Source organism: Sardina pilchardus, chromosome 3, assembly GCF_963854185.1.
Source record: "Sardina pilchardus chromosome 3, fSarPil1.1, whole genome shotgun sequence".
Lineage (NCBI taxonomy): Eukaryota > Metazoa > Chordata > Actinopteri > Clupeiformes > Clupeidae > Sardina > Sardina pilchardus.
In genome coordinates, this window is record NC_084996.1 from 37,252,762 (window position 1) to 37,272,715 (window position 19,954).

The 19,954-nt window shown below is 45.9% G+C and overlaps 1 protein-coding gene across 1 annotated transcript in view; it reads right to left on the bottom strand.

Moving 5' to 3' along the window:
* The window catches only part of LOC134076279 (C1q-related factor), a 19,455-nt gene extending 18 nt beyond the window's left edge, over window positions 1-19,437 (bottom strand). The window contains exons 1-2 of the mRNA XM_062531269.1: window positions 18,538-19,437; window positions 1-240 (exon numbers count right to left, since the gene is read on the bottom strand). The exon at window positions 1-240 is cut by the window's left edge and continues 18 nt beyond it. Of these exons, the coding sequence (XP_062387253.1) occupies window positions 61-240; window positions 18,538-19,155 (798 nt within the window). The 5' untranslated portion in view covers window positions 19,156-19,437 and the 3' untranslated portion in view covers window positions 1-60. The remainder of the gene's footprint in view (window positions 241-18,537) is intronic.
* Window positions 19,438-19,954: the final 517 nt, after the last annotated feature.

Consider the following 19,954-nt stretch of genomic DNA (forward strand, 5'->3'; position numbering starts at 1 on the left):
CTGTCCATCTCTCTCTCTCTCTCTCTCTGTCCACTGTCCTCTGTTGAGACCCTCCATTGCTCAGTCGCTGTACAGGATGAACCCAGAGAAGGTGCTGTATTTGTTGTTGTTGCCGCCGTGGGCCTTGCCGCCGTCCAGCTTGACGTAGACCTCGTCGCCGGCGTCCAGGTGCAGGATGACGCTGTTGGAGGCGTAGTCGTAGTTCTGGTCAGCGTCCTGTGCTATGGCGCTCGCCCGCACCTACGAGAGGAGAGGAGAAGCGGAAAGCAGGGGTCAGACAGACCTTGATGAAACATTCCTTTAGCGCTCATTTACCGTTTGGGTGATCTGTCTGAAATGCTACAAATAAATACAGTAATGAAATAAAGACATTTATGAAATTAGAGACTAATGTGGTCAAAGGGATGCTTAATAATAATGCAATAATATGTGAATCTGTCACTGCTGAACAGCCAGCGTAACTGATATAAAGATTTGATTTAGGGAAACACATCCCAAAGCAGGACCGGTTCAGTTCAGGGCCAGAGTCAGCTGCCTCTGGGGCCCTCAATAGTCAGAGGAGACTTGGATGATAGCCACGCTGGTGAGAAGCTAGCCTGCCACCGCTAACATAACAGAGGGGGCGAGAAGATGGCGCAGGCTCTCCCAGAGCCCATTCATCACTCTCACCGAGGCGCTCGCAGCAGAATAATATGCATTAATGTTTGCCTTCCCTTTCCTTCAACCCAAGGTGATTCATTAGTCCCCAGAATATCCTCCTCGCATTATTCTTTTTTTTTTTAAACTCATAGTTTCTCCACCTCTTCTCCTTTTCCTCTTTCCTTTTCTTGGCAGCGTTTAACAGGCATCTCTAATGGGGGGAAACAAACAGTGCACTATGCGCTGTCTGGCTGTCAGCGATATCCCCCCCAAACTGCCGTCGAAACAGAGCACATCCTTGTACCCATTAGCTACACCTCTGGCCTTCCTGTTTAGAGATGCGAGTTGGTAATAGATGTGATAGCCATGTCAAAAAGAGAGGAGAGAAGTCTCCCTTACTACTAAAGAGAGGTGTTTTATTTGAAAGCAAATTTCTTAGCTTTCTATTCAGTCTCCCCACAAAAACACAGCTATGCCTACCTATCTAACAGCTAACACACACATACACACACACACGCACGCACACACACACACATACAGAGACAGAAAGGGAGACATGGCCACACAATAAAAGATACGCATTAGAGTGAAATCTCTGCATTCTCTTGAAAGGGATGAGTGACCTTCGAGCGTGAATAGATTTAATATGGTCGGATTTCTGCAAGCCTTCGATTTCAGGGCTGGGAAATTGCCAGGGATTTATTTCATCTGTACGGTGCATTAAATCTCTGGTGTTGAAGAGGTCATGAATATGTACAGCCGACACCCAAAAATGAGAAAATCAGCCCTTCACACAAGCCCACCCCTCGTTTTCGGTGACCACACACACACACACACACACACACACACACATTTCCCACACTACACATAGTAACACATACCACACAATAACAGTGTTTTGTGTGTGTGTGTGTGTGTGTGTGTGTGTGTGTGTGTGTGTGCGTGTGTGCGCGCGTGTGTGTGTGTGTGTGTGTGTGTGTGTGTGTGTGTGTGTGTGTGTGTGTGTGTGTGTGTGTGTGTTTGTACATGTGGTCTCTGTAAAGTCTCTCAGTGAAAGAGTTCTGTGGACTGTTATGCAACAGGCTAAAAGCTGCCTGCTGTATGATTATCCATCTCATATATATTAGGCCTATATCTTTTTTTAAACCTTTATCTTCCTTGCCTCATCAATTTGTGAAATCTAGTGCTTGTTTTTCATAATGGCATTTTATTAGAAACACAATGCCCTGTTTGGGGGGCAAATGTTTGAGAGGGTAAACAGAGGGATGGACAGAGGGGCAGAAGAGGAGGGCCAGGAGTTTAACCTGTTCTCTCAGCTTCCCTCTTTTCTCTCTCGTGACTGTGTGTGTGTGTGTGTGTGTGTGTGTGTGTGTGTGTGTGTGTGTGTGTGTGTGTGTGTGTGTGTGTGTTTCTCTGTGTATACTGTATGTGCATGCATGTATATGCATCTGTCAGCTTGATAAAACTGAGTCAGATTGTAATGAACGTTTGTAGCGTCGGAAAAAAAAACAAACCACCACAGCAGAAAGAAGTGGAATCGGAGACAGAGGGATCAGAGAGAGATAGAGAGAAGAAAGAAAATGAGAGAAGGAGAGAGGAGAATCTGTCTATTCAGTAAAATCAGACGGCGTTGCGCGCTCCCCTCCCCCTCCCTTAGTCGCGCGGCAGAGCGTCTGCCAGCATCGCTTCCCATCGATCGGACACGCTGCTTTCAGAAAACACTCCTGAGCGTAGACTGCCCACGCTGCGCGCCAGAGTGACTTTGTGAAAGAGGGCCCCTTCAATCTCGCAACGCCGCAAACGCATCTCTCCGCTTTGCAGCGTCACTCTCGCCACAGTATAACAATGCTGTTTTGTCTGGCAAGTAACAGTTTGAGGTCCAAACACTCCCCCCCCACACACACACACAAATACACCAACACACACACACACACACACACACACACACACACACAAACACACACAAACACCAACATCCTCAGCGCATCTATGGTGATGGACTTCTCCTTGGCCTTCCCTGGCGCAGCCGTGTGAAAGTCCCCTCACTCTTATTCAGTTTGGATGAAAGCAAAGGCGTGTAAAAAGCTTGGCAACAAAGGCCACTCCGCCACTAACTGATCCATCTCAGAAAGTCGCGGAGCAAAGGAGAGGCGGATAAAAGAGAGAGTTCACAAGGTGAGAGTGTGCTGTAAACATCCAACGCTGACTTTCTCTCTCCATCTCTCTCTCTGTGTGGTGTGTTTCTTCATTTACTCATCTCTCTCTCTTTCTCTCTTCTTTCCTTTCCTTCGTTCCTTTCTTTTCTTTGCTTTCACTCCCACCAAGTTTTGTTTGCTCCGTCTCCTCATCTCACCCCCTCCCACCCATCCGCCTCTCTCTCTCTCTCTCTCCCTCTCTCTCTCTCTCCCTCCCTCCCTCTTTCTCTGTCTCCTTCTGTCAATGCTGGGAAAGGTAATGACAGCAGAGGAACAGCAGACCTTTTCTGTTGACTGTCAGGCAGACGGGCGGTAGACGTGGCGAGGCCAGACGGTCGATAATTCAGGTGGGTGACGGCCGGCACAGCCAGAGCGCCATCACAGACAGACAGACGCGCGGCCAGACGGACGGACGGACAAAAGCGACAATTTGCTTTGCTTGAACTTTTCCTCTTGTCGCCCTGACAGACTGCTCCCTTATAGGCGGCCCTGCCCACGCCTCCCCCACACTCTTCCTCCACCTCCTCCTCCTCCTCCTCCTCCTCCTCGTCCCTTGCTGCCCTCAGGCGGTCTATGTCCACTCCCGTGCAGTCTTACTGTAGGTCCCTGCCATCCTTCTTCATCTATATTACATGGAGTCATATCGACACACCACTCAGATTCAGAGACAGTAGGATAGTGAGTCTATTACTCGTAGAGACTGAACTCCCTGGCAAGTGTGCCCATGACCTTGGCACTCGGTGCCTTTGTGCTCAGTACACTGACATTCAACCAGTGAAACGAGGTGATCATAGCCCATAGTCCAATTTCAATGCAATGGATGTGATCCAATCAGCCTTGCTAATAGGCTCATTCGACCTCATGTAGCCGTCTTAAGACAACTGCAAACGTGACTATTTCTGACACGCTGTCAACCATGACATATGTAGAATTCCGGTTTGATAGAAGTATCAGAATGTCAGAGATAGTCACATTTGCAGTCGTCTTAAGATGGCTACATGAAGTCGAATGAGCCTATTGTAAACATCTACAATGTGTGATGTAAACATTTTGAAATCTATTTTTCCACACTTATTGAACTTAATCTGATTCAAAGAGTGATCTGTAGTCAACTATTGCTAGACAAAAACAGATAGAATACTTTCAACTTGACATACCCCACAAGATGCCACAGCTTCATGATGATGTGAAGAAACGGCCTCAAAAACTCTAAGCAAAAACTCTGAATTCTGCCTTTATAGAGAAGTCATATGGCTCAGGGGAAGGATAACACTGGACAGTGGACTAGTATTTAGAAGTAACAGGTCTCTGCAAAGACAATGTTTGAATGTACCTGCTCTTCTGAATTTCAATTAGATTTTGATCAGATATCAGAGTGCTTGGTTAATATCATGCATCATTTGAACCATTATGACCGAAATGTCCATCTTCTATCACAGTTACATTTACTGACTTATTCTTGCCAACTTCCAAGAGAGACGTCAGTGTCTGGGTTGACATTTCTCAGTGTCAGTCAATAAACACCGTAACTGATGACTCCTGGGTTATCTCACTCCACCAATCCTCTTCCAGCTTCTGAGCTCAGCCAATGGTGCGCTGATGCATTGTGTGATTGACATTTCCCCTTGACCTATCCAGAGTCTGAGAGAGTCTGATAAACCTCCAGGGCAACAAACGACAATGGAATAGAGGGAAGCAGACAATGGAAGGGGGGTTCTCTCAGTTGGTGAAGGTAAAACACTGACAGGGAAAGAAAATCTAAAATGAAGAAAGACCGACATATACTGTAATATATCATTGTGAAGCCCAGTAAACATGAGGCGACTCTAGATGGTATTGACAGTTAAGAAGCCCTTCAGTTTGTGGATAACCTCTGAAGGCAGCTGACAGTATCGGCGCAGGAGGGTAATCTCTGCCCTGCCGGAGATGTGAGCGAGCGCCTCATTGTTTACCTTCCTGATTAAATCTGTTGAGTCTAATATCGATGTGCAAACAATGGCTGCTATTCTGGCTCCATGGCGACGCCTGTCCACAGCATATTAATATGAAATAAAACGGGCCCTGAGTACACACGCGCACAGCCGGCGCGCGCCACGCGGCCTTATTAAGGGGTTAGCGGCGGAGGGCCCGCGGGGAATAGGGGGGATTTGTCGAGGAGGATTTAGATGAGGCCCTTTCTAATCTTTTTTTATTGTCTAATATTATCCTCCAACCCGCGGGTGTGAACTTCCGGGGTCGCTGGTGTTTTGGGATCGTTAGGGAGGTAATTAAAAGGCCGTCGGAACGTTGGGGCGGGGTGGGGGGGGGATTGAGGGATGGAGAGGAGAGCATTCCAAACACGCTCGATGGAGTCGCTCCACGATCTGACATCTGAGGATTTACATCTCTTAACCTTGAAATGTGACAATAACCGCGAGCAACCACACCACCACATAGATCAAGTGCAATATCAAATAGTCTGGAAATGGCAATGTACCGTGGTCTTCTGTGGGTTTCCATCAAACTCCCACCACACGGTACAGCAAATGAGATGTGTAAGGCACTGGATGTGTCTTAGTGATGTCCTCAGATGATAACCCAAAGACAGGCTAACCCTCAGAAAAGACTATCATTGGAGAGTATTAGAATATTCTTGGAAGCCTTTTTAGACTTCCATAATTCTAACTGAGTTATTGCACAGTGAGATGTTCTCTCTGAGTTGAAATATCTCAATGCTATGTCTCCAGATAGAGATACAACATTATGCAGATGATGCCAAGGCACAACACTTTCAGGAGAACATGCTCTGAGCCTCCAACGACAGCTAATGAGGTAAATACAATTTCTATTTAAATCTCACAAAATAAAGGGTCATTTTTCATACAGGATTAGGACTGCCGCTGCGGATTTCCCAGAGAACCTCTCCTTTAACCATTAGGCCTACAGTCAGTCGGGGTCTGTGGGTTTGTCAAGGGATTTTTGAGCGTGTGGCGACAGTGCCGAGCACAGCAGCCAGCTTCAACAGTAATTCTGCCTCACAGCAAAGGCTGCTGCACTGCAGCCATCAGAGCAGGCAGAGTGACAGTGAGAGCGAGACAAATCTAAGAGGAGATGCAGAGAGAGGGAGAGAGAGAGAGAGAGAGAGAGAGAGGGAGGGGGAGAGAGAGAGAGAGAGAGAGTGAGAGAGAGAAGGAGATGTAAAGTTCTCCTCAAAGTCAAAGTGGGCACGGGGAGCGCGCTGGCCGGTGGCGGCAGATGTGTGGCGGGTCGCGGAGTCTCCTGCAGCTGTTTGTGCTGTCCGGCCGCGGCCAGCCGGTGGGGGTGTGTCCTCGCTCCACCACGCAGCCACATCACTGGCTGTCATGTCCCATTTCCCTCAGCTATTGTCACTGATAGAATAATCAAACTCTCTCTCTCTCCCTCTCCGCCTCTCTCTCTCTCTCTCTCTCTGTCTCTCTCTTACACACACATGCACACAGACACAGTTCTAGTTCCAGAGCTGCTAGTTTGGATGTTGATGTAACGTGATTTGTTTTCAAAATGTATGCTCATTAATGCTAATAATGACACCTGATCACATTGATTCTTCTGTAGAACTATGGTAATACAAAACTATTTACTATTTATTTTCATCAGACAGGGAGAAGAGGTGCATCAGATTCAGCACTCATATTCATGAGCTGATAACACTGCACGTGATATTTTGACATTCACGTGTGACATTTTCATATCGCTGTGGATCAGAGTGCGGAGTATGGATTTGTGGCTTGTGTGAAACAAAACAAAACAAGGGCAGAATAAGGCATTAAACATTCCGCTGAAGAAACATTTCCCTATGGTATGGTAAAGTTTCGGCAGAAAATAGGTATCACGCTCTCGCTCTCGCACAGACACATACACAAGCACACACACACACACACACACACACACACACACACACACAAAGTGTGCGTTCTGCCTCTCTCGCTTTCTCTCTGTGACACCTGTTAACTCTCTACTTAGTCCAAGCATTTGTGTGTGCCGCTGTGAGATCTGTGTTAAATTGGAGAGGACGCTTGTCTCTAATTGCGTTTGAACGCGTAGCCGTGCGCCGCATGCCTGATGGGGGATCACAGGAGCACTCGCCACTCCTGCCGCAAACAGACAAGACAAGCTCCCCCACAGCGGAATACAAGTTCTGTGCGGCCGAGCGGGAGAGAGACCAGCATTCTTCAGAAGCGTGAGGTCTATTAGCTATTAGTGCAATAGCGCCGGTATGATTAAGGCATTTTTTTTAAATGTTTTTCACCCTTTTCCCACTCGTCTCTTGGCAGAATTTGACAACAAACAAAGGAATACCCTAGCAGTGCATAGTCTGTTTAATGGTCAAGAATGCAGAATTGATGCAGGCCTTCAGTTGTGTTACACACACACACACACACACACACACACACACACACACACACACACACACACACACACGCACACAATGTGTAAATTAACGTCTAGATGATGTATATCCCACAGTGCCAAATCTGAGCGAGTGCGATTACGCTGAGGTTTCTGGCATACTGCCGATATGGCATCTTGCCTCAGGTTGGCATTGGTTCAGCACTGCACACTTTTTGACAAAAAAAGTAAAAAAAATAAAATAGAATTTACTTGGGAGATCATGCAAACTATGAAGTTTAAACAGCATATTGTGGATGTTGGCATTTTTCCCTTCTCAACCATGTAGCAGTACCCCTCACTATGGACTATAATTCCAAATACTTTGATCACAAAATGATCAAGATAAACGAGCAAGTTATGCAATTGTGGAAACAGTTTAATATGTAAACATTCTTTCTGGTTAGCTTATGCATATGGTATATTGGGTTTTTAATAATTGTTTAAAATACTTCTTGATAATTGCTATCACTTATTGTGATTTGATCTGGAGTCCTTTCATAGACCTCTGAAGTTCGCCTACAAAAAAGCTACCATCTTTGCCCAAATAAGGAGATCCGGTATGGGGATTTTCTAGGGTTGGGCATCGATAACCGGTTCCGTCTTGGAACCGGGTTTAACTTATCAATTCCATCGACATCGTACGTCTTTTTTGTTATCGATTCCCTTAACGATTCCCTCAGCCTGCATGACGTCGGACCTTTTCCGGTTTTCCTGAAATGTTGTGTTACTACACGCCCTCTGCGACGACTCATACTACAAGTCAAATCGTGTAAGGGTAGTAATACCAGCAATATGTTAAAACATTTGTCTGTGAAGCTCCAAGAGTGTCATGTGTTTGACAGACTATGGAGGGGTGCTAACGTTGCCCGGTCCAGGGCTCCAGAGTGCATATGCGCCCAAAATGTTTAAGAGTGTGCCTGAAAATAATTCTAGGTGCACCTGACGCTGCTCGGGTGAAAGCATACGTTTCCTTCACAAGTTTTAATTACAGTGCATGAAAATGCACTGTACTGTTCTTCCAAGGCTTCTTCTTCTTCTTATTATTCCGCTGATCAAATTCATTTTTTCTATTCAGCTTGAACCGTTTAACTTAGAAACTTCATTCAAACGTCGCAACGTAGGTCTTAAATAGGGGAAGGCTGCTAAGTATTTTTCAACTTTGTAACTTTTATACTTTTTAAACTATAAATTAAAAACTATTACAAATTTCCCCATAGACTTAACATTGGCCTCTATGACATCACAATCGGATCATTAAGCAATTAGAATCTTATGCCAGGTGGCCAGCCCCACCTGCAGCAGCCCTCTCTCTCTCAGGCTTTAAGCATACAATCACTCTGTGAAGACTACATATCCTGTTAACTGTTTCCTCTTTCCACAACTGTTTCAAAATAAAAGTCCTCACTGCAATAATACACTATTAAATCATTTAACCATTGAAACTACTCAACTATTTAACTGTTCAACCATTCCAACTGTCAGTTATCATCAACTATGCCTCCAGTCAACTACATGAGACCTCCATGCACCTAGCAACCAACATAGCAACCATCAAAATTAAGCGTTTATGACCGTTTCCATAGCAACCAACATGATTTTACTACAGTAACTTCTTTATTCCTGATAGTGGCAGCCATGGATACCCCATCAACAAATGTTTCAAAATAAAAGTCCTCAGTACCAAGTTAGCTAGTTAGCATGGTTAGCATAGTTAACATTGTTAGCATAGTTAGCATTTTTAACATAACTGCTAAAAATGATTAGCTAAGTTAGCTAATCAACCTGGTTAGCATTGTTAGCATAGTTAGCATTGTTAGCATAGTTAACATTTTTAGCAGTACTGCTAGAAATCATTAGCCAAGTAAACCAATCAACCTGGTTATCATTGTTAGCATAGTTAACATTTTAGAATACCTGTTAGAAATCATTAGTTAAGTTAGAACAGGAATGTTTAAGCTTTAAAATGTCTACCTAAACACTATCAACTCTCTTTAAACTATGCAACCACCATGTTTACCCTAGCTATACCTTAGTAGCCATATCTACATTATCTATCTATATTTTTTTTTGCATTTTCATGCACTGGTAATTCCTTGGAATTGCATTTCTAGTTGTAGACTATGCGTGCAACTTTGCCAAACTGTATAAGTAACCCCCTTGGCCCGCTCTCTCTCCCTCTCCCTCTCTCGTGCGCGACACCCGCCCCTCGACATGCACATTCACAATCGTGAAAGCAATGACGCATAGAAGACAACTAGCGACATTATAATTAATTTCGGTTAGCATCATAGCGTAGGCTACTGCACAAATTTGATTCAAACTCTTGCATTCAAGTTGACTGATCAGTTGAGTTTTCCAACTCTAAGACTCAAAAGGGCCTGTCCCAAGGAGACAAAGTATTAGCCTACCTTGCAACTTAAACACACGTGGGGAAACTGAACAGTCCAACCAGTAGACTATAATAAGCTAGCCAACTATGCTACTTTGTTTACAATTTGAGGCTTCAAGCCGACAGCTGAATTAAAGAGGCAGAGTTGTAATATGAATAGTCATGAATGTCATGAATATCAGAAATGTCAGTAGTAGGCTATAGATTAGAATATATAAAGAATTATATTATATTATATATATACACTGTAGGCTATATATACATCTTTATAATTCTTTATAAAGAATATGTATATTCCTTATTGTGAATAAAGACAAGCTTTTTCTACGCCTTATTGTTAAAAAATCATTCACATTATGAATATATATATATATGAAAGGAGAGCGATAAAAGGTGACCTTTTGGCGTTAAAGGCGATGCAATGAAAAATGTGGGTGCACCTACATTTTTTGGGAATCGATAAGAGAATTGATAAGGAATTGGATTGATAGGCAGAATCGATAATGCCATCGATATTGATAAAAACTTATCAATACCCATCCCTAGGATTTTCCATTATCGCACCTTCTCGCAGGGGCGAAGAAATTGGAAATGCAGACACTTTGCACTACAAAGTTTTGTCCTCTGCCTTCAAGTGGATACTGTGATCTTTGGTAGGTGAAGATGGCACACTTTGATCTTTGCTACCCCAGAGCTAACTTACAATGCAACTTGTCATGGACAGTAAGCTTCAATTAACACCCGGATCTCTTTATATGGGCAAAGATGGCAGCTTCGGATCCTTTTTGTAGGCGAACTTCAGAGGTCTATTACTTTTTAGCTAAGCTGCCGTCACGATTTCAATTATACTTAAATGACCACTGATTCAGTCACACTGGTCTAATTCCTCTCTCTGCCCCATGCATCAGAGTTCCCTAGCTTTACTGTGAGTGTACAGACCATTGAGCAAACACACACTGACAACGAGATTAACGAGCATGCAGGCATTCTTAAGCAACTGGCGGGTCACTGTGACCTCTCTCCAAATGCCACCGACACAGACTGAGGCTGTGTCTAAATTAAGCCAGGTAAATAGAAATACGCATATTTAAGGTGAAAACGATCTCCGTCCAAATTATCATTTCCACATCATTTTTGAAACATTTTCGTCCAGACTAGAATACTGAAATGCCATAAAAATGTTTGCTGTTGGTGGTGTCTGGAATACAAACTTTGATCAGCGTCATGGCAACGACACATCATCTATCTGAAGCTCTCATTTCCCCCTATACACATTACGACGCTAACTCTGAGTTTTCGAATTTATCTGAATGAGAATATGCCCTTTCAATGTAAACAGAAGGGCTAAACAGAGAAATGATTATGCATATTAATATTTACCCAGCTTAATGTGGACAGGGACTGAGAAAGACAGCGAGAGATAGAGAGCTGTGTTCTTGCTGTTGTAGATATGCCCTGTTTGTCTTAGTGCACAGGGAGGACCTCAATGGCCCTGCTGCAGTGCTGAGGTGTTGATGTTCTTATTCGTGGAACTTTAGAGAGTTGTTCCGATTGACAACCAACAGCCTGCCTAAAGAAGACCAAGGCAGGAACTAGTCAACAGAGTAATGCCAACCCAATTTCAAAACAATTTCTAAATCAAGGTTGTGCGTGCACTGAAGTGTTTTTGTGTTGTTTGTATGTGTTCATGTGTGTGGGTGTGTGAGTGTGTTTGTGTGTGTTGTTTTGCGCCCGCCTGTCTGCGAGTGCCTCATTATATACAGACTGTCCCGTGGTGAGTCAACACACGGGTCGTGACTGAGTCAGGCGGTCAGTCGTGGATTCGGCGGCCTATTTCGGCTCACGCGTGTTTACTCACTGGGGGGAGGGCGGAGGCAGGCGCCCAGGGACACGCCTCGCCCTGCGCACACACGACGCCCCGCGCGCCGCGCCGCTGGAGACTGGCAGATGGGCATGAGAGTGGTGACTTATTCACTGGCACAACTGGAGGAGTTATTGGTTGCCAATCTTATGCTGTCTTCAGGTCAGGACAGGTGATAGGAGGGGGATGAGGAAGCATGAGAGGTCTGTCATGGCTGAGGGGAACCCACCACAGACCAAAAAAGGGCAAAGGAAAACAGACAAAAACAATCTTTCCTGATCAATGTTGTCTCAAACAAAAACAAAGCATTCCTTATTTTGATTATCACCATCTTAAAGATAAGGATGTTTTTTAGAGCAGGCGTATAAGTATAGCTTATTTCACACCGTATTAAACACCAAAGTGTTGCCACAGAAGCATGCCACTTGAGAACTGTTTCTCAGCTAGCTTGCAACAAAACACAACAAGCAGAATGTGACACTGTCTGCCTTAACTTTAGCCGAGCAGTGAGGTTGCAAACTTTAGATCGGAAGCACATCCATGTGCACAGCCTAGTTTCCTGCTTTTAAGTCACAACGGATCCAGGGCATACAGTAGGCTTTCACATAACTGAAAGACCTACAACAGCGCATGTATTTATCTTACATTATATTACCTCTATTTGACATTATTTCTACAACAGCGGAGTCAGTCCTACCAGTCTTTTCACACGGTTACCATAGTAATAATAAAATAATTAGACTGTCTCGGTATACAATCTGAATTGATGTATGACACACAGCACCTGAGTGGGCAGGAGCAGGAGTGTGAGAGCCAGCTCTGTTTCCTCTTCTTTCAGCCGCCCCGGCTGCCCAGATGGTGACGAGGCTACACGCAGTCATTTGGAGTGTGCACAGTGTAAGAAATCATTACAGGAGATGTTGCTGGTTGCACAATGCCAATCAACCATTCCTAGTTAATTTGTACCAAAGCGAATATGATTGTACAAGACGTACACTAAGAAATTAATGATCCAGATTGAAACAGATGTTTTCTGCTTTTTTGTTTTTTGTTTTCCTTCAAAATGATTCCTCAGAAGTCCAGCAAGTGTTCTTTTTCTCCCCCAATAGAGGGGTCTATCTCATATACAGTACAGGATCTCCCCCACATCTTTCCTGGGGCCCATGTGTTTAAGCTGACTTGACCGTGGCTCAGACTGCAGCATGACCAGGAGGTGTGGCCGCATCCTGCTCTGTGAGATCTCCCTCTCGCAAACGCTTCAAGAGCAAGTGGTGATCCAGGCAGCAGAGTGGCACAGCACGCTGCCAAAGGCCCCATCTGGTCGGGTCTGATGAGGGGAGAGTGTGTGTGTGTGTGTGTGTGTGTGTGTGTGTGTGTGTGTGTGTGTGGTGTGTGCATGTGTGTGTGTGTGTGTGTGTGTGTGTGTGTGTGTGTGTGTGTGTGTGTGTGTGCGTGCGTGTGTGCGTGCGTGTGTGCGGTGTGTGTGTGTTTGTGTGTGTGTGGTGGTAGTGGAGGGTAGAGAGCTGTGTTTATGGATGTGTGTGTGTGTGTGTGTGTGTGGGGTGGCGGGGGGCAATGGAGGATAGAGGACAGTGGAGCATTTGGGCCATGCTCCCTTCTGCAGCAGTGAGGTGCTTTCTATTCCAGACAGCCACAGACAGGGCACTAATTAATTGCATAATTTGTTGGGTGGTGAGGTCAGCCTCCAACACCGGCCTCCCCAGCTCAGCCACCCGCCCTACTCACAGCTACGTCCTTGATACAGGTGAGGTGCAGTCAAATGCACATCTTAATCAAAGCATTGCCCAGATTACTGTACGCATGGGATGCACACTACGCTTTGAGTAGAATTGTCCATTGATAATTAACAGCTTCTTATCGGATAATTTCTTCTAAAAAGAAAAGTCCTACAACCAAGGAAAATGACACCGTTTGGTTCAAAGCAAGCAGCATCTGTTCTTACTCGTAATAGAATGCAAAAAGAGAGAGGCTTATGGATTTAAACAACTTTCTTCCTACACAAGCCACAGATATCCACAGGCTCCCCATATCAATTTAGAGGTCCCAGATTACTGATGTGTGTTGGCATTTCTTAACAATGTGGCCAAATCCATCGCTAACAATCCAAGTCAACCTAATTAGACTGGTCTTCATGTTCTGCTCCATCGAGTGGCAAATGCAATGTCCAATTACAGTGAGGATCAAGGGCAAAAGTCCCGCCCTCAAGACTTCCTTGGTGATTAGTCAGTAGGAGAGTAAAGGTAGTCAGAGAGAGAGAGAGGGAGGGAGAGAGAGAGAGAACGACTCTGCTATGACTGCATCTAATACATATAATATATCTCATTTTCATCATCTGCATGATCTTTCAATCTATTTGTTCATATGATTTATGATACCTTGGCGCTGCAGAGTTTTATCTAACTTGTCTTCCACATCTCCTGTCTTCTGAGTGTGTGATAGCTGCAGTAGCATTTGCGAGTAAAAGGTTTTTCAGTTGAGAATGTAGAGGGAGTTGAACATAATGAGGATAGATACAAAGAGGGCCACATCTGTCTGGGCGCTGAAGTTGCCGATACGGTGGTATTTTGACAAATTATCGCTGATTGGATTTCTGATGTCTGGCTTCTCATTTTTGTCTCAGACATTTTCGCAGAGTTTTTTTTAACTGCAACGTGAACAGCACAATGCATACACACACACGCGCGCACACACACACACACACACACACACACGCACATGTGTAATCACTCACTAACCCATACACCTACACAGGAACACACACACACACATCCATGCATTCACCCACCCACCCACACACCTTATTGAGTGTGCTCCCAATGAGAGAGATGGGTTGGCATATCTGGGCTGGTAATAGCCCAATATTAGCTCTGTTAATTAAGAGTAGAGCTGGTACATGCCAAAGTCAGCCCCCAACGGCTCAGAGCCCGCCGTGGGTGAGAGGCAGACACAAAGCTGGAGCGGTCACAGCTGGTATAAAACACACACACACACACACACACACACACACACACACACACACACACACACACACACACACACATGGGGAAATATATATGCTCAAGGAGGTAGCATACAAGCACACATGTGCCTGCCTAAAGATTTCACACATTAATAATTCTCAGTACAGGTGTGTACACACACACACACACACACACACACACACACACACACACACACACACACACACATGAATTCACAGCAACAGACTATATGCAAATTCATATGCAAAACGTACTATGTATCACAGTACACAAACAGATAATTATACAACAAAACCATCAATTTCAGTGACAACACAAAGGTGTCTTCATGCTAGTCCCCTGAGATCCCCGTCATATCTTGCGCTGCAATATCAAAAGTGAAAGGCGGAGATGTAGGAGGACACTGAAATATACAAGAATTCCCTCTGTGTCTTTTCAGACACATTTCTGGGAAAAGAGATCCACAAAGCCCCCCCGTCACCCCCCCTCTGCTATGAAGATTTTATGACGGAAACGCAGGAAAGAGGCCGCCGAGCCAAATCTAATATTCTCCAGCCAGCAGTAACCATCAGCATCACCCTCAGGTGTGTGTTTAAGCCAAACTGGCCTGGCAGTGGCGGACCTGGGATGAGGGGAGTTGAGCACACCGGAGGGAGCACCACAGCACTCTCAGAGTTTTCATACAATTTTCTACTTCCTGGCACAAAGGACCAGACTAATTTAAAAACACGTCTTTTTTAAGACTCTCTATACCAAGACTTTAACCTTTAATCAAGAGTCTCCAGAAGGTAAAATATGGCCTGAGTCACAGTGACGTTATCAACACAGAGGATTGTGCAAATGATGTACCGTAGCTGTTCCCAATTAATAATGTTTAAAAAACACACACACAAACACATTTTGCGGCCGCTGTCGCACCTCTCACCTACTCCCACAGATGCTGATCTGAGTGGGGCGTTTAATTGGGGAGGCAATAAGCACTTTATAAAGATTAGGCGGGTCCCAGGGGCGCCGCGCGGCCGTGTCTCTACCTTAAGTGCCTGGAGCCCAGCGCTCTCTGGGGTCCCCGCGCCTCTCGGAGAAGAACAGACGGCGTTTTTACTGCGGCATATGCTCGGCACGCTGGCCGCCCGACTCGCTCGCCCGTAATGAGCGTCTCCTCTTTTTTAATGCACCTCCGCAGCGCTGGCCTCCGCCAGACACACGCGCACCGCACCGTTTTTTTTGTTTCCTCTCTGGTTGCCACCAGCCTGCGTACCATCACTCATTCAAACAACAATCAACTACTGCCTACTCCTGCAGTCCTCTGAGGGGCCAGACAACACAAATGGCCAGAGTGTACAAATCAAGCAGGAGGGAGGCCAGTTCCCCAGAGAACACCGAGCACTCTTTGTCACTGTGGTTGACACACGGCACATGGTGGGAGCATACGCTGTGTTTGGGATGCAGGTGAGTTGGGTGAGTGTCGTGGAGAGGTACACGTCCTGCTCCAGTTCCAGGCACTGAGCAGTGGGCTTCAGAGCACTCAGACGCTGGAGTGCATGAAACACAGAGGCGGCGGATCTGAGAAGAAGCCGCCACTGACTCTGCTGCTCGCTCCCAGCGCTGATACGATCTGACTTGAAACCTCAAGCCCAGACCTTTTCTTTGGAGCCACATCAATCTCCCTTTCCTGTGTGTGTGTGTGTGTGTGTGTGTGTGTGTGTGTGTGTGTGTGTGTGTGTGTGTCTACCTCATCCAAAGGCAGGGGGCAAATGAAAAATATCCATGTCACAATAAGATCCACGGATGGCACTCAATTCCATCAAAAGAAAACCAGAGTCAGAGGAATGCCTACAAGATACTGTATTTGAACAGTTCAGAGAATACATAGAAGAGGCTATATATTTGAAAGAGGCCAAATAGATGAGGTGCATACAGCCACAGCATAGATGTCCCTGATCCATCCCCTAGTTCATAACAGATAATTTAGAGTGCAATTACTAGACTTTTGTTCCCTCTAAATTTATATGGTACTGTAGGTAAAGCTGACTAGTATTGCTACTGACGGCATACATGCTAGAACTGCTGTGTTTTTTTTTAGCAGAGATTGGTTATATGATGGAGAGTTTGACTGCACAATGAACTATCCAATAAAAGCGCAGAGTGAAGATATAAAACTTATAAATATGTAATGTGGGTTTGCAAATGTCAGTGCAACTTAAGTTAGCTCCTCCGATGAGTTCGCCCTCCTCCTGATTAAATTTAAATTGAGCTGCTAGGAAAAGGGATTCATACGCGGACCACTTGAGGACTGGAGGAGAAGACCCATTGCTTAATTAAACTGGCCTTCATATTAGTTTTGCATGCTACAGTGATTCTATGTGTGACTACTTTTTGTTTAATCCATTTTTATCAGACTTTTTAATGAGGCTACCAAAAGGTATTTAAGTCAATAACCACATTTTTGACATGACAAGGTCTAGTCAGTTACCCATTAAAAATAAATAAATACTTCTAATCTAAACAATATTTTTTGGGGAAAACACACAATATATCATCCAAATTGCTTCCATTATAAAGGTAGGCTAAATATAGTGCCAGTATAATGATACTAGTAGCACTGGGCAATTATGAGTAGCCACAACATTATTAAACTTAAACTATTAAACTTGTTATATTAACCTTATTAACGTCAACAAAGACTACTTCAACAGAAAGGTTAAGGTGAGCTTTTGTCTACAATTTGTATACATATTAGTGATCAGAAAACAAATAATTAAAGAATTAAGCGTATAAGAATTTACCTAATGTAACTGTGCACGATCAAAACTTCTAAACAATGCCCCTGGTTCATAATGACATTATTTAATTGCATGTTATATATTCTGTACGCTCGGCTAAATATCCTTACTTTTCTTATCATGATCAAATGCTGTGGAATTCACCGGCACCAGTCGGCACGGGCTTATCTAAGCATATTTAAGTGGGGAAACATAGCAAAACAGTGTAACAAAATATGGTAGTCTATTTTCTCTGCTTCTGATATCGTGCCGGTGAGCTATCAGCTTTGCCAGAGTACAAAATCCTCCAATGCGCACTCTCCGGCACATTCTGCCCATTATTTAACTGAGCTGCATATATAAACTGTTACTGTAAAATACACGGCATGTCTTGGGGATAACTTCGATGTTTCAGCGAGGATGACAACAAAATAGTTTTTAACACAACTCGACTGAAATGTAGACTACCTGAAAAGCGGCAGCATTCCGACTGACATTTACTGAGGAGATGCGCACCCACGTGCACCCCAAGTGTATGAGTTGCAAGTAAAACTTCACGACTCATCGCGAAATATGCTTCCTCTGTTTTATGAAGGTCGTGTGTTAGTTTGTGTGTGCCCGTCAGCGTGGATTTGTCCTTCTGTTGAGAGGGACACCCTCGCAATGTCACTGCGCATTAAGGTACTGACGGGAAAACGCGATGCTTTGCCCGCCAAATTACACAGCGTTCTTGCGGGCGCTCGTGGTAAGCAGCTGTGTGAACTTCCCTTAGTGCTCCAGGGAGATATGAATCGCGCGACAGATGCTGCCGTGTCTCCCACCAGTGTCTCGCGCGGACGAAATGCATAAATAAATTGGGAAAATAATGAAATGAAACTCCAGGCGTGCCTGTCCGCTGAGGATCACCTTTAAGCAACTTCATTAATTACGACCCTGAAAGGCATGCCCGCTAATACCTTGCAAACTAAATCACCCTCGTCAGCCAGTAGCTACAACAGGTGAGTGGAGTATGGTCAGGGCACTAAAGTACTCTACTCAAAAGAGTGTACAACACTTAAAACTTTACATAACTCTAAACAGATGAGATGCATGATGGAATTTGTGTCACTTTGTCAAATTTGAGATTAATTATGTTGTGCTGTAAGGGTGCTGTAAAGGCAGCACTGCATTCTGCAAGCTCATTCTTTTTGTCCCCAGACACACACACACACACACACACACACACACACACACACACACACACACACACACACATGCACTCACTCACTCACTCACTCACCTGTCCGTTTTTACAGAGGTCAGCCCACATGCTGGTCCCGTCTCCCCCTCTCATGAGCACGTGGTAGATGAAGAAGTATGTCCCCGGCGTGCCACAGATAAACTTCCCTGACGTGCTGTCATAGTTGTTCCCCAGGTTGGTGACCACGTCGTCGAACTTTAGGATCTCGTAGCCCTCGTGCGGGTTCTTGAGGCCGGCGTAGAAGGCCACGCGCGCCCCCCCTGGCCCGTAGGTCGCCGTGCTGACCACCCCTCCCCCGTCGCTGACCCCACCCAACCCCAGGGCTCCACCCTTGCCCCGCTCGCCCCTGTCCCCCGGGGGCCCCATGGGGCCTGGGGGGCCGGGCTCCCCTGGCGGTCCCGGGGGTCCGGGCTTCCCCGACCGCCCAGGCTTTCCTTGCCGCGCCTGGTTGAGAGTGGAGGACGGCTGCGGCGGCATGTTGCTGTGGTCAGCCAGGGCCTCGGCCTCGCCCTGGGCCCCGGTGGCTGCGGTGGTGCCGCGGCCCAGGTATGGGTCGCACACCATGCGGCAGGTGCCCAGCATCTCGAAGTGGCTGCTGTCGCTGCCCACGGAGCTGACCAGCACCGGTATGAGCACCACCAGCACCAGCACCAGCATCACGCCCACGGCCGCAGCCACCAGGGTCTTCCTGCCCAGGCTGAGGCGCGGGAGAGGCTGGGCAGCCAGCGTGGGTCTTCCTGGGGCCGAAATGGTGACTGCTGGCGGGGAGGTGATTCTGTCCGGAGAGAGGGGGGATCCACGCACACCGTAGGATCCCACGGAAGCTTCACAGAGAAGGCACAGAGGAAGAAGAGGAGAGGGAGGAGGAGGAGGAGGAAGAGGAGGAGGAGGAGGAAGGCGTGAGGGACAGAGAGAGACACACACACATACACACACACGCAAAAAACAAACACGGGGCGATCAAACGGACAATCGCTCGGTCAGGCACACATGCTTACACTCCCACAAACACCCACCCACACGAAATGACACACACACACACACACTCATACACACACTCACACACACACACTCACACACACACACACTCACACACTCGAGCGTGTTCGGTCACTCCACAGCCAAGATCCCACACTCACTGTGAGTTCTGCCACTTGCACACTTGCTCGGACACTCAGGCGCACTCTGCAAACTCAGGTGCACGCATGAACACACACACAAACACAAACACACACATGCAAACAAGTCGAGGAGAGAGCCCACTCCGACTAGCTCAGGAACAGAGCTGGAGTGTGTGACAGAGACAGAAAAGACAGAATGGGTACGACACAGAGATAGGATGAGCAGAGAGTAAGGGTGATTTAGAGAGAGAGAGAGAGAGAGAGAGAGAGAGAAAGAGAGTGAATGAGAGAGAGCAAAAGAGAGAGATGGGAAGGAGAGACTGGAGCTGTTTGCG